Here is a 15203-nt window from a genome sequence, read left to right as displayed (position 1 = left end):
TCATTAGCTTTAATTTTTCACTGTTTATTCCTTTTTTCATGCTCAAAATTTGTTTTAAGGGTTAAATAACTTGTGGGAGAACAAAGTTTGGACAGACATGGAAGTTTGAGTTGGAATACTTAAGTTTATTGCTTTGTCTGTGGTACTTTGGAGATGAAAAAGCTGCATTTTCACCTGAAACATGCTAAGCCTCCACTCGGTACTGTACACACTCTACAGAAGCTGTGGAAGACATTTGAGAAAATTTTGTGAGTTCTAATTTTTAAGAATATTGAAGCTCCTTCCTACCTGCACAGTGTGCTTAGCCGAGTCCTATAGAGACAGACATACATTTCAGAAACCTGGCAAAATCTCTTTACTTCACCATAAAAGACATACATTTGCACAATTTAAGAACGTTTATGACCTTTCCAACTTTTTCATTAATAATAAATAAAATTTCACCTTGGGAATAATTTTGTTCATAATAAATAATGTGAACCAAAAATGTGGACAATTTACAATTCTAACACAGATTTCATCTGGTGGTGGCCTAGCATAGATTTTAACATTTTTAAAAACTTTTAAAAACTTAATTTAAAAACTGTGCAAATTGTCTGTTATTTCAGAGTGACAGAATTCAGTGATGAAAAATAAAACAACACAAATGTTTGACACATTTATTTATAGAACAACTACAACATTACACATTTACAGTTTTCAAAGCAAATATTTTACTGCTGTGCAGAATATAGTTTACTAGTTTTAATGATAGTTTATTTCACAACCTTTGATTAATTCTTCCATAATCCTATTAAAATATTTCCTATCTCATTTTTCAAAATCACTTTAAATTGTACCTAAATGCAGCATTTTACAAGAAATATTTCAGAAAATGGCATTGAGATGTAAAATACAGCACCCTTACGAGTGCTCAAATAAGTGCTCGAATACCCCCTCCCTCCCATCAACTACTTCATAATTCATAATTGTTGTTTGGACAACAAAAAACTTGTCATCAATTCTTAAATTTAACATATATATTTTAAGGGAAAAAGAAAGAACCAAGAGAAATGACTAGCAATTTATACAAGGCAATTATAAATAGTTCACTTCCCCCGGCACCCCCCCCCCAAAAAAAAAAAAAAAACAACATTTTATTGCTTGACATGGTACCTGAACTTATCAATACCATTTCTTAAATTGACCCTTAACATGATGCAATCATTGATAGCTAAATTAGTCTACGACCAATTCAAACATCACCTTGCCATCTTTCTTGAATTACGTAGGTAGACAATCCCTAGTCTTATAATAATTAAGAAGTTTCATTTATGCTGTATCAGCAATGAAAATGCCAAGGTGTACACACCATGATGTACAAACACTACCAGTATTAACCACCTGTACAATTGGTACAATACCAGAACAAGACTTGTAAAAATAGACATTTGCACCATGCACGTCCAACAATGATACACAGTTCCATCAATATGTAATAGCACATTTCAAAAAATGTGATCTCCTGATTACTTTCGTTGTTTATACTAAATTTAAATACAGGAAGCATTAAAGACCACACAAAACTGTATATATGCTTTCTCTTGATTTTTCATAAAATACATACAGCAAGATTATGCTAAAATGCCTTTATGTGTAATATATAATCTGGAAATAGACACCACAGTTGGCATATATTAATATATACGAACATAAAAAATTCAAAATTAAAATGACAGTAACAGCATGCTGACATATTTTTCAAAAATGAAAAACATCAAATCAATATCATTGATTTTGATATTTTATATTTTTCACAAATGAAAAATATCACATCAAAATCATAGATAAGTCTATCATTTTCCATGATAACTGACATTTCAAGACCAGAAAATCTACAATGGTAAATCACAAATATCTGAAAAATTATGCTAGTTGCCCATTTTTCTAACTATTGGATATTTATTTTGGATAAGCAGCTGTTTTTAAAGAATTCACACTAGTAAGGAAGGTTATATGGGAAGGTATCTTTGGCTTTTCCCAAAATTCACCACAACATCTTGAGGTGTGGGTGAACAAAACTAAAATAAAGCCATGACTGTTACTAACTGCAATCTTCATCTGCCCTGTGGCTCGACAAAACAGACCTGGCTTGTCAGTTGTAATTGCAAGAACTTTTCTGATAATAACTTTGACATAACAGGCAGCCCTGGCAAATGAAAAGAAACGTAGAAATGCTATTTGTCAATGATGGCATTAACATGTTTATGGCAGATGCTGCCAATAAAAAGAGAGCTGTACATAATATATATATGCACCCACACAAAGGATTTGTACATGATAAAATGACAGATTAAAAATGCACCATATTAAGAGTTGGACAAACAGCGAATACATAAAATTAGATAAAATGTACAATTTCCTTCTAAAAAAAAAAAAAAAAAAAAAAAAAAACAAACAGTTTAATCTGACAACCATGAAAAAATAACAATAACCCTCTCACCTCAATATTATATGAATGGGCTGTATTCAACAAAGCAATCAATTTCAAAGACTGCTTTGTGGTGACATACAATATATAAGTTGTGTAATTATGCAACTATTACCAAAATAGTTCTACCTACACAATATCTCATAATATGTTATGTATATATATATAGCAGCAACCTTGGAAACAGGTTGTCGAGAAATGAGAAATATACAATTGTTTTAACCTCTCAGTGTCTTTCAGATCCTTTCTATTTCTGTATCCAATACATGATGTTAAAAATGTCATCAGGAACTACTTAAAGATTCTCTTTAGGTGTATCTTTGCTCTTCATAGAAAATGACCTTACATTATCCTAACACCCCCAACCCCAACACTCCAGCACCTAGATTTACTCTGTGAAGGTACTGAACATCCCAGACAGGTCCCCAAATTCTGGGTTAGTGGGCTCCAGCATGCGGAACACCTCCCCGAGCTCCTCAGGTTGCTGCTGTGGCTGCTGTTGTTGTGCCTGTGCTGATTGTGTGGCAGTCTGCTGAGCGCCTGCCTCGCTGCCTGCCTGCCAGTGCTGCCACAAGGCGGTGGAAGAGCCAGAGCCTTGGTAACTAGGGTCCTGCGATGTGGCTGGACGCTGTCCCGAGCTCAGCTGGGTGTATGATGGACCACCTGCAAAAGTGAAACAATTGTGATGATGACAATTCTTCAAATGTTTCCCAGAGAGATACCACTGCTTCACAACCGAAAGCTGCAAACATCGATTCAGAAAGATGTACAATGTACTAAACAACTAAACTAAAGACACATTACAGTGTGTGGGTGTTCAAATTGGAGTTCAAAACTTCAAAAACCTTATCTTTAGTGAAATTCTGTGGGTAAAATACAGTGTATATACAGACATCAGTTATTACATCCTCTTCTGGCATAATCACAACAGTGACTTCAAACTATTATAGCTCACTTTACACTCACTTCACAACTAATTTACATTCAAGCTGATGATGATGATAAATATCCTGCCTTTGGGGATAATAAAACCAGATCTATAACATGTCATCAGAAAAACATACATAACTAAAGTGCATATAGGAATAGCATCATAAAGCTAAATGTGTACTCTCAAAGGCTTTCATTATTACCTTATATTATACATATAGAATACATTAAGTAATATAGGTTTATGTGGCCTGTGTTACCTGGAGAAGTGCTTGGACTCATCTGGCTGTAGCCTGCACTGCCACTGTATTCTGATCCACCCTGTAACAAACAAAAATGCATGCAGTACAAGAAAGAAAAAACCCTTAAAACATATTCAGACTCATCAAAGAGGATTTGATGGATGTTGAGAAATAATATGTAACCCTATGTGAAATATCAATTTGGAATTCCAGCAATATTCCAAGGGACAGCAAATAATAACTTATTTCAAAAAATATAATCTGAAAAGATCCTTTTGGAATGGATCCTAGGACATATCCTCATATAAATGTCAGATGACACTATAAAGGGTGATATTACCCATTCAAAACACTCTATTAAAGGTGTAATACAGAGTCCAGCCATTCAGAACTGAAAGCAGACCTAGTGCAAAGGACTAAATCAATACCATGAACAAAAATCCTTCAACTTACCCTCCTATATAAAACCTGTGAGGGCCAGCTTCCCTGTTGACTAGTTGACGGAATCTGTGTGGAACTTTGGGGAATGTTGGAATAAGACTTGACGGGGGACCTGTTGTAACTGTAACTGCCAGGTACCATGCCCGGGTACACCTCCCCTGTGTACCTACTGTCCCCGGCATTTTGAGCCATGCTGCTGATGCCTTCCGAGGCCCCCATGCCGCGGTGGGGAGAGGCGAAGGTGTTGATGGTGGGGGTGGGGTCTGTGCTCTGGTCACCAGGGCTTACCTGACCAGCACTCTGTTGTTGTGAGCTTCTGGAAAATTCGATAGTAATCAAAATTACACCCTAAAATCTCACATTTAAAGCTCGGACCAAAAACCTAGTGATTAAAAAAAAAATTGATAAACTTTAAAGTATGTTGAATTTTTAGGATTTAAATGCTCAATATTTCATTCATTCCCTAAAATTTAATGGGAGATCTAATTTACAGGCAAAAAGGTAACACTGTATTGAGATGCCTTCATTTGGAAAACCTAAATACTTTCAATTTCTCAAAAATATACAGTAATATTCTGGATATTCTATTTAATTATATACATTAACCATCTTAAAATGCTTAAAGTTCTCTGTTCTTGCTTGGTTCAAAAGCTGGGGCACATAATTTCTCCAGTCAAGTACATTGTATTCTTAGACCATTTAAGCTAAAAGTTTCCCACTCTTGCTTGGTTCAACAGTTGGGGCACATAATTTCTCCTATAAAGTACACTGTATTCTAAGACCATTTAAAGATGTACATTAACCATGTTAAAAAGCTAAAAGTTCACCATTCTTGCTTGGTTCAACAATTGGGGCACATACTTTCTCCCTAAAGTTCATTGTAACCGGTTTAAAGATAGACATTTACAATCTTAAACAGCTAAAAGTTTTTTTTTCTTTGCTTGGTACAACATTTGGGGCATAAACTTTCTCCTTAAAGTACATTGTAACCTGTTTTAATGTTATGCATTAACCATCTCCAAAAGCTGAATGTTCTGTGTCCTGCTGTGTTCAACAATTGGTGAACAAAAATCCTCACATTTACAAAATAATCATCAGAAGAATTATCTACTGTACTCTTCTTACAGAGATTCATTTACCAACTAAACTCCCACTGGGATATTTTCTGTTCTTACTTGGCTAAACTGTTGGTGCACACAATGTACTCTACTTCATCTGTGTATGGGTTCTGGAAGCTGAAGCTGCTGGTTCTCAGCCACACCCACTCTCCATTTTTGGCCCGGAAGCGATACATGATGGACATCACCTGTCCTTTCAGTTTTAGCACTGGAAAAATATAATAAAAATGTCAATATGAAAACATTATTCAACATTCACTATATAAAGGTAATTCTGGATATGGTTTTTTCTTAAGGTAAAATGGTAATATCTAAGATAATAATAATAATAATATACAGATCATTCATCAGGGAACAAATATCTACACAATTCCATATGGATAACTTGTCTTATATGACTTGATGTGATTAAAGTCTCTGTTAAGTAAAAGCATGGTGTACCCTGTTCAAAACTGTCCTTCATGTGGCCCTTGTCTTCAGGATGGTAGAAATCATAGGCAGACTTGCCCAACAGGTCAACAGGCTGGTAGCCCAATAAGTTGGCCACTCTGAAACAAATAGAGCAAAAGTACATTACAAATAAATTGTTTTAATCAAATATACATGTGTGTGCATGTGAATGCACCCATTTCAAAGGTCTTTCAAAACTTCTATCTCAAATTAGTTTGATTGTACAGTTAATGTTTAACTCGAGGTTTGAGGCTCTCACTGTTATCCAATTCACAGGATTGCGTTTGACCCAAAACATCCATATCTTCAATATTTCTGGATAATGTACAATTAGTGGATGACGGAAAGTTAGTGAATTAGGAAATTACATCAGTCTCATTTAAACAGAACATTTTAAATTTGACTTTTGAAAAAAAAAAATTACTTAATAACCAATAGTAAATATGAAGCAAGACTTTGTCTAACACAATTGTACCTCTGATCTGCAAATGTAAATTTTCCATCAATACTATGTCTAGATATGAACTCTGACGTAGCATTAGGACCAATCAAATCACTGCAATTTGGTGTGCCCGTGACCTGAAGTCGACCAATTGCCACAAGACAACAATGGCTGCCACTATGGGGCTCATCTGTCTCTGTTCTTTCTATTTGCACTCCTGTAAAATAAAAGTATGACAATGTTTCTTTTGTATAAAATGCTTAATAGTGGGTTGTTGAAAATGAATAAGAATACACGAAAATTCATATTCTAAATGAATAAATTAATTATAGCTTTAAACAAGGATGTTTTATACAACCTACATTTAACAGTAAGATTTTTATGTTAAAATATAAAAACCACACTTTCAACAAACTTCTTAATCCATAACACTTTGCATAAACCAGTTATTTGTTAAATATAATTTGGAGACAACCACTTTCATGTGACATACAGCAAAGAGTAACATCAATTACCTCTGCTGAAATTACCTGCAGGAGGCCAGTTCTTGATGTAGCCTGTGATATGCACCACTGCATACTGGTGCCCGTCACCAGAGGGCCCTAGCGAGTTCCTCTGGCGCAGTCGTATGGCATGACTTGTGGTCATGGTGTCCACTTGAATGGCTCCAAGACGCATTCGACATATAAAGCCTCTGCGTGATCCCATACATAACCTCATGGAGGCTGGAAAAAAATAAAATGTGATAATGCGTTCGCTCTTTGGATAATACTAGTCAAATCAATAATTATAAGTAAGTGAAAAACAGAGCAGGAAGCAATAGCAATTTCACTTTCTTTCCCAAATTAGAAATCATTAAGCATCTGGCTTAAACATACTATGAAATACTACCAGACTGCGTGATTGATGATATAATATTTTTGACTTGCATAACATTGAACATCTAACTTGAAAAGTCCTTGAAATGCTCTCTGATAGCAAATGTTGGGCTAAATAGAACCTCTTTTTTTATAAAAACAATTCATTTCAATAAGCAGTGATTCAGTTCTTGCTAAAGATAGTGTGAAGATTGCACAAACAAAACCTTACACTGATGCCCTTCTTTCTTCACTGTTCCTGTTTTCAAGTCCAGTATACGCCCTGTGTTCTGGGATTCTGTGGTGGACAGTTGCTCACGCACCTTCTCCACGTCATCAGGGTGTACCAGGTCATAGAGGGTGCTGGTGTACCAGTCAGACTGTGTCAAGAGAAAAGTAAACATCTTATCTATATATTTGATACCTATAGGGTGATATTTCCACAGACATTTTTTAAAACAAACATCTTTTAGACATTTACTTATATTTACCAATAATGCTTTGATTCAATGGTCCTTTTGATAAACAAACCTTCAAAAAATTGGGCTGCACTGTCTTAAATGATGATTCACAAATGTAGGAAATACTTACACGTGTAAGTAACTAACTTCGCCCAAAAATGTTTCCAGGGAGCATTCTTTTAAAGAGATGTATGCATCTTATTTTAACATCAGCATTATGGGCATTAGAAAAGTGAGCCTCTTGGCCAAGTCAACCATATAGTTCACTAACCTGAGACTGGTTAAGTACTGGTGTGACGGAGTCAGAGACATAGATCACACGCCCTGTGTCACATTGAGCTACGAACAAGAAACCATCAGCAGCCTGAAAGGGAAGACAACATCCACAATTACATGTAGCAAAAATACAGTAATACACGTGTAGACTTTTTAAAAAATAAAAATCATTATAACACAGTCAACTTAAGTCAAATGCTAAACATATTTCACAATCCATACCAATTCTTTTTACATTTGAAATAACTTACCTCCAAAATGAGATGCTTTAATTCCTGATCTGTGAGGAAGGACGGCTTGTAGGAACCATCACTGCTAGTGTTGCCTGTTCCTAGGAGAGATCACTGGCATCAATATCATCAAAATCACAACACCCCCTTTCTGAGAAATTTAGCAATAAAAGTCATCATTCACAACTTGTGTAAATAATATATATTGTTTGAAATACAACTTTTATCTCTATATGAAAAAGTACTGCATTAGCTGCCTATGAAATTGGTGGTTTAAATACAAATATTTAGCTTATGTAACAAGAAGCAATCGAAGCTGCTCAGCACTGCGACTCTCACATTTGAGTTACTGCTCCACTGCTGCCTAAGTGATCACAATAACATTTAAAAATGACTGATGATAAGAGAAACAGAATAACTGAAAATTGTTTCATCTTTTTTGTAAGAGATCATTATTTGAAGCAAGCAGGAAATGAAGATTCATGTGGAAGTCTTAAACAATACCGCGTCAACATCTCACAAACAAATAAAAACATGTATCTTGTGTTTTATAATGCAAGATTTGTGACTTATCATCAACATTTGATATCTCAAGTGTGCTTTTGTTTATCCTAAAGCACCTACATGAAATAACAGAACATATCTGCTAAAAAATACAACCTATATCAAACACAGTAAGCAGAAGAAAAGACAGAGCCCACAGCTAATAATGAGAATTCTACTACATAGAAAACACCATCACCAAACTGCCAGAATACCCATTTCATTGTTAGTAATCATTTCCTTATATTCAGTGAAAAAAATCATATTCTGATACCCTGTGCCACATTGTACATGCACTTACATCAAATAAAGTAGTTACAATACAGTGGAAAATCACATACAGTATATACTTATATTCAACAGGCATCCCTTGAACTACATATTTTAACTTGTAGGATTTTTTTTTTCGTGTAAGATATCCATCATTCAAAATGATGAAGTGTTCAATTGCTAGATAATTTATCATAGGCTAATTAGCATATTGTATTACACAGCTACTGACTGAATGAAAAAGGTAATTGTATTTTTAAAAGACATTCGCTTTTTCAGGGATGGGAACAAAAAATTGTTAAAACAGAAGGAAAGTTTTTCCCTCCCTTAAATTTATCCACTTTTTATCATTTTTCATGAAATCAAACTTTCAAAATCATCTTTCATACAGAAAATATAATAAAACCCCAAATGAAGAAAAAGTCCCATCCCTGCTTAAAGTGCATGCAGTTTGTCCGATCTCCCCACCCACTTATATAAAGGAACTAAAAAGTGCAGTCAATTTCACATACCACTGTGAGAATTGGTAAATGTGTTCAATTTCTAACACATATTGCATGTAATAATGCTTTTCTATGCATAATAATCACATATCTGCTCAAACACAGAGCTAAAATACTGGCAAAAAAAATGTTCTCATGAATATTATTTTGTAGTGCTACCCAGACTGAGAAATGTGCCTTTATTAATTTTACAAAAGAAAACATATAGAGACAGAAGAACATCTAAACAGTCTTCTTCCAAAGCAAAACTGATAAGCCGTGAAAGTAAAATTAGATAGCATTTAAGAAACCACCATTACCTCGTAATGTTTTCATGTGTGCTGCAGCAAGCCTGAGGATAGTCAGCTTATCTGGTTTGCGAGCAAGTGTGCTACATGCAGGGACCATATCACACAGTTCATTGACATATGTAGCCATCTTGCTACGTCTACGCCTCTCTATCTCACAATGGCTTTCCCTACAAGAAAATTGACAGTGTTCCCCAAAATGCTCAGTATACTTAAAGAGACATGGCCAAGTAAAGGTGGCGGCTGAGAACCTGGGGGCCTTTTCAACTGAAATGAAATGACTCAACTACCAGGACCATGCCCCTGAGCCCAACAAGTGTGCCCAATTTTCTGGACTCGCGAAGCTCCAATTTAGAATCGTGTGACTGTGCGTAGGCGTCAGCAAGATGACTGACATATGAGTATTATTGAACAAATACAATGCTCTCCATTTATATAATTAAGACATTGCAATTTCTGCCTGTTGAACTGTTTGCCATGGTCTTGGAAGTTGGGTTACAGAATACATAGCATGCATGCCTCACACCAGTTATACACAGTAGAACAAATGACAATTATGAAAGCAGACTGATCCCTGCCCTGTATACATCCTCGGAAGCCCCAGCAAGACTGCTCATGCACACAACCATAGTACAGGCCCTGGAACCACTGAACAGGTGCCACGTGATTACCTCGTAAAGTTTTCATGTACGAGCCCGCCATTCGCAGGATGGTCAGTTTATCAGGTTTACGGGCAAGGGAGCTGCATGATGGGATCATATCACACAGTTCCGACATGTAGGCAGTCATTTTGTTACGCCGGCGTCGCTCAATTTCACAGTGGCTCTCCCTGGTGGGAAAAACAGGTCAATGCAAAAGGTAAAATAAAAGGGTATATCATTAATGCATGTATGAGATATGAACAAATCCTATATCTAAAACATATCTGATCATAAAGGAACGAAAAGGTATATTTCATTCAAACTTATCAAAATTGTTGCTGGTGCATGCCTGAAAAAAAAAATGATAAAAACTAGCATAAAATTCATATGAAGTAATCTACCAATGGCATATAACCAGACTGTACCATATCACCCCTCATAAACATCACATCAAATGCCTGCACACAAATCTAGGCTCATTTATCACACAACATTTTCACCAAATACTAATATATTTTTGTCTGACTGTGAAAAAAGTCATGTTAAAAAGTAATCAATTTTTCAATATTATGTTCAATTTGTTCTTGTTTTGACTACAGAGTTCAATTTATCCCACGTTAGGGATTAGTCCTACCCAGTACCAGCCTTAGCTTTGACCCATGGAAATACTGGTGGTTTTACAGTGCACATGTCCTCCTCCATATCACCAACTCCTCCTCTGCTATATAACTTATATCTCCAATGCCTACAGTAAGTTCCTTAATGCCACATATAGCACCAGTCCTATAGCATTAACTCAGTGGACACAGAGCAAGTCTGAATACACTATATTTGATGATTGCCCCTAAAGGGATCTATTAATGAACAGGATGGCACTGCATTCCCTGTACTCTTGAAGGTTAAATGCATACAATATGAAAATAATGACCAAGGAGGGGGCACTAACAGTGCAACCATGTCATCAGTTTTTTTTCCTTTTTTGAATTAGATTTATATAATAATATCTTTGGATTTTTTCATTTTATTTAAACAATATGGCAAAGTTAAATCAATTGTTGTTTATTTAACTAATTATAAAATAATAAACTGAAATTGATGCAATGGAACAGAACAGAATATAGTCAAAACACATCCAAATTTTGAAAATGACACAAAACTTTTATCAAATATTCAATAAAATCTGCAGTAAAACATGCAGCTGCAATAGATGTTCCACAAATGTGACTTTCTAAAAGTCTTCAAAACATTTTCCAAAGGATCCACATGGATTTAATTCACCATCCATTTAACAACTGACAGACTGAGCTTTACAAGGAAAAATTCCTCAGTGCCCTCCCTCGCCAAGTGCAGCGTCAGTGCTAATGTTTGATAGCTATGCCATCTCATGAATAAGTACAGCATTGGCTAGAATACAAAATAGTTCAAATACACAAATAAATTCCTTCTTTGAATATCAACAGTGCAACCTTCATATTCCTTAGGTTAAACTGTTTACATAATCGTATATATTTGAACACTCTTTCACTTTTCTCAAATTAATGCTTTAATAAAAAAAAAAAAGCCTCTTACCTTTCAGTAAATTATATAAATACAATCAGTGCAAAAAATGCACTGTTAGTCATACCAAGTTGAACCTTATATTTAGACAATTTCACATAACACAAAATTGCACTTCACCTGGCAAATCTTTCCTTGTCAACTGTATCTTGGTCTCGTGAAAAACCTTGGCTATCTTCATCGTCAGAGCTGAAGAGATTGCAGAAAACACTTAATTTAATTTAATAGCACTTATATGAAAATCCAGCATCACTTTAACTGTCACAATAATAAATCAAACCTTTGGTATGTACCAATGTGTAGCTGATGATAAAGGCAAATGATACCTTTTCGTTCTTGAGCCTTACTTCACAACATTTATAACTTTCTAATGATGGTTTTATTAAGAAAAAATGTTAATATTAAAATTTCATATCCATCCCTGTGCTAACCAATAAAAATAACATAATATGTATCAAACTATACATCCCCATACCACACTACTGAATAATTGCACTGTTTAATGATTTAGATTTTTGTCATAATTTGATAACAATAACTTAAATTTTGCTTAAGAAAAGATACCAACAAACTGTTAAGTGCTGCTATCTGGTGGCCAAAAAAGACATCTCTAACTTACCCTCCTCCAGATGCCCTCTTCCTCTTTTTGCCTCCATCTGAAAATAGGAAAAATAAATTTTACTAATGGTGCAACTTTACAGTTTCCATTAATCAATAGTTGAAAATAATTGTTTTTTCTCTCTAATTTCTAATAGGGCAAATCTGTACAATAACAATTTCATTCAATTTAGTAGTCCTCTTTATAGACTCTATGTTCTTTACATTGATTTTTATGCTATCAAAGTAAAATCTTTTGCAATCATTACCATTTCTATAGTGCTTTCATCCAGCCATTGATTTATATTTTTCATTTATTTCAACATTTCTTTAAAAAATCTTTGGGTTGTCTTTAAGATAAATTAATCAAAATGATTTAATATCAATTACAAACCAAGCATATCAAAATAAGAATGTGCATATTTTTCAAGATCAGAATCTGAGCATATTTGCAACAAATTACCTATATGAGTAATATAATAGTTAGCAAACCAATCCATCAGTCCTCAAATACAGTACCAGTTAATTTGTGAAAGCACTTACAACTGCAAATGATATCCATTTGCAAAATAAGTAATCTGAATCCTATTCAATAAACCTGATGACCTATCTTATTACCTGGTCAATAGAAAACCATCCATTTTCCTAAATCACCATGGAAACCTGCCCTGACCTCACGCTTCCACCCATATTATGATGATAGCATACTCATTCAATAATATAACTATAATAAGTATACAAATGTTCAAAATTGCTAGATTTACATTTACATACTAGTAAACACAAACGTGAAACAATTTCTGATGTATCAGTTACTAAGAATTAAGTATCATATCAATAAGTTATGACGTCGTTTTTTCAAAGGGTAAGACATTTTCATATTCTGTACATGCTTATGACTACAACTTAAATCCTTGTCAAGGATTTAAACCTAGATTTATTTGAACAAAAGAAAAGTAGCCGATCATATCACTGGGTCTGGTACATCAGTGGCATCTCTATTTCACAATTTACACCTACTTATCACCAGGATCCCATCAAGGAAGAGTTATCACCCACTCATAGGACTATTATAGTTATAAATAAAGACAACAGAGGTGAAGTGATACATGCAATTTAGTCGAAAACAGGCTCCAAATGTCTGTAGCTGAAGCTGAATACATTTTTTGGAAGCGTCCCTTACTTTCTCTATTTTAAAAAACTTTCTTATCCTTAACTTTAAAAACCTTCTTGAAAATATCTGAACATGTGTGAGGGTTAACTGTAGGTATAACAAATAGTGATACAATTTCAAAAGACAATATTTTAATGGTATTGCAATATTAGGTTTACTTTCTATTGAACAATCAAACTGGCTCCTACAACTAGGGAACAGACGGGCTGCTTAAGATGCTTTCTTGGTAACATCCTTAAGACTTAATATGTTTTAGGTGACTGCATTAGACAACAATTATAAAATGCAATAAACTTAATGCAATTTCTTTGGATCCCCTTTTCTATTTCGGTATTGATATCAATAAACAAGCAGAGTTATCTGAGCAGTGCATTTGTACAACCAGACATTTGTCCCCTGTGTTGTTTGAGTGCAATTAACCTAATTGTATACAGGCCTATAATTGACTTGTAATGACCTCTCTATGTACTGACCACCTGAGTGTAGAGAATATCCCATTATGTTAATTAGAGGCCAATTAGTTTTCAAAGGATTTTCTTAATATAACTAGATATGGATGGCAACATAGCATTTAGATTTTGAGCATGAAATTCAGAAATAGTTAAGGTACATCTCTATTTATGTTAATATGCTTGCAAATTCTGTCATATTAAATGTACTTATATTATTTTCACTCACATAATAAAAAATCTTAATTCTAATTGAAAAAAAAATATATCCCATCTACCATCTATTTTCTGGTCAGTTAGCCAGAACAGACATCTTCAAGTGGCTGTTAAATCTTTTTAAAGAAATGAAATTATTAACTGTGTTCAAAATTGAATTTCTAAATTAAGGAAAAAGGAAGAACTATATGCATCTGTTCACAAAGCCTATGGCAGATAAAGAGAATGGTCCGATGAACATACATTTTTAGTATAAAATTGTATTTACCAGCTAATAAATGGAATGGTTTATCCATGACAACATTCAGAAAATACTCAGTGACCAATAGTTTTACTTGTTTCTCTCCACATACAATTATTTTGACCAACAAAACTTAAACAAATACCAATGATAATGCCAAACACTAAAGCCATGACAAAGATGACCTGATTTACCTACATTTCAAATAGGCAGGCAAAACAATTATTTTTAGGTAAAGCTTTTGGCAAATTTTATGTGATATGAAGAATCGATGTCTGCATTTTCACAGGGATTCTGTCCCTACTGACAACAAAGCAAAAGACCTGCCACAGAACACAAAGACTTTGACCACATTCAACACGTTTGCATCAACTCAATAAACACTGGAGTACCAGATTAATCAGGCATGACAACATTAAAACATTTTAGTGTGAACAACAAACGGACTTACAGTCAAAATAATACTGTTAAAAACAAATCACATAATTTTTATGCATTTGGAAAGATGCCTAAATAACAGCAGACCTATTTTGGCCAAGCGGCCTCAAACCACAAGAAATCTGGGTCCAGCAAACAAGGCCTCCGGCGCTATAATAAAGGCAAATATATTGACTAGCTACCCTATATTCTTACCTAGAGCCCCTGGGGGCGCCGCTGAGGCAGCTGCCATACTCATGGATAACCTGATAGCACAATAAAGCTTTGGAGTTGTTGTTATTCAGCTGGACCACGTATTACTTCGCCAAGTTCCTGGTTATTTTGCTTCCTTGATCCCGAAATATTGTAAGACAACAATAATTCCTCCTCG

At 34.7% G+C, this 15203-nt stretch overlaps 1 protein-coding gene across 4 annotated transcripts; it reads right to left on the bottom strand.

The window, feature by feature from the left end:
* Positions 1-645: 645 nt before the first annotated feature.
* Positions 646-15202, bottom strand: LOC106155060 (aryl hydrocarbon receptor nuclear translocator homolog). 4 transcript variants are annotated; one of them, XM_087002374.1, is made up of 14 exons: positions 15029-15202; positions 12338-12374; positions 11839-11907; positions 10192-10349; positions 7939-8018; positions 7683-7775; positions 7183-7330; positions 6609-6818; positions 6127-6310; positions 5643-5749; positions 5259-5409; positions 4096-4399; positions 3661-3721; positions 646-3133 (listed from the first exon to the last, which is right to left on the bottom strand). In XM_087002374.1, exons 1-14 carry the CDS (start codon positions 15069-15071, stop codon positions 2859-2861), a joined length of 1920 nt encoding a protein of 639 aa, XP_086858500.1. In that variant the 5' UTR covers positions 15072-15202; the 3' UTR covers positions 646-2858. The 4 variants fall into 4 exon arrangements, with proteins under 4 accessions (XP_086858500.1, XP_086858503.1, XP_086858501.1 ...); XM_087002377.1 differs by having other exon boundaries at positions 6624-6818; XM_087002375.1 differs by lacking the exon at positions 10192-10349 and adding an exon at positions 9533-9690.
* Between the last annotated feature and the right edge of the window lies 1 nt (position 15203).

This window comes from Lingula anatina, chromosome 1 (assembly GCF_051362555.1).
Source record: "Lingula anatina isolate TDL-2025a chromosome 1, LinAna3.0, whole genome shotgun sequence".
Classification (NCBI taxonomy): Eukaryota; Metazoa; Brachiopoda; class Lingulata; order Lingulida; family Lingulidae; genus Lingula; species Lingula anatina.
This window is presented reverse-complemented; position numbering and strand designations above follow the sequence as displayed.

Bases quoted from the DNA above. Each gene is read 5' to 3' on its own strand.
- LOC106155060 (XM_087002374.1), bottom strand. From the start codon at position 15,071: ATGAGTATGGCAGCTGCCTCAGCGGCGCCCCCAGGGGCTCTAG. The intron at 8,019-10,191 runs GTAATCACGTGG...GATCTCTCCTAG, and splicing joins GTACATGAAAACTTTACGAG to GAACAGGCAACACTAGCAGT. The intron at 5,750-6,126 runs GTACAATTGTGT...TATTTGTTTCAG, and splicing joins TTTACATTTGCAGATCAGAG to AGTGGCCAACTTATTGGGCT.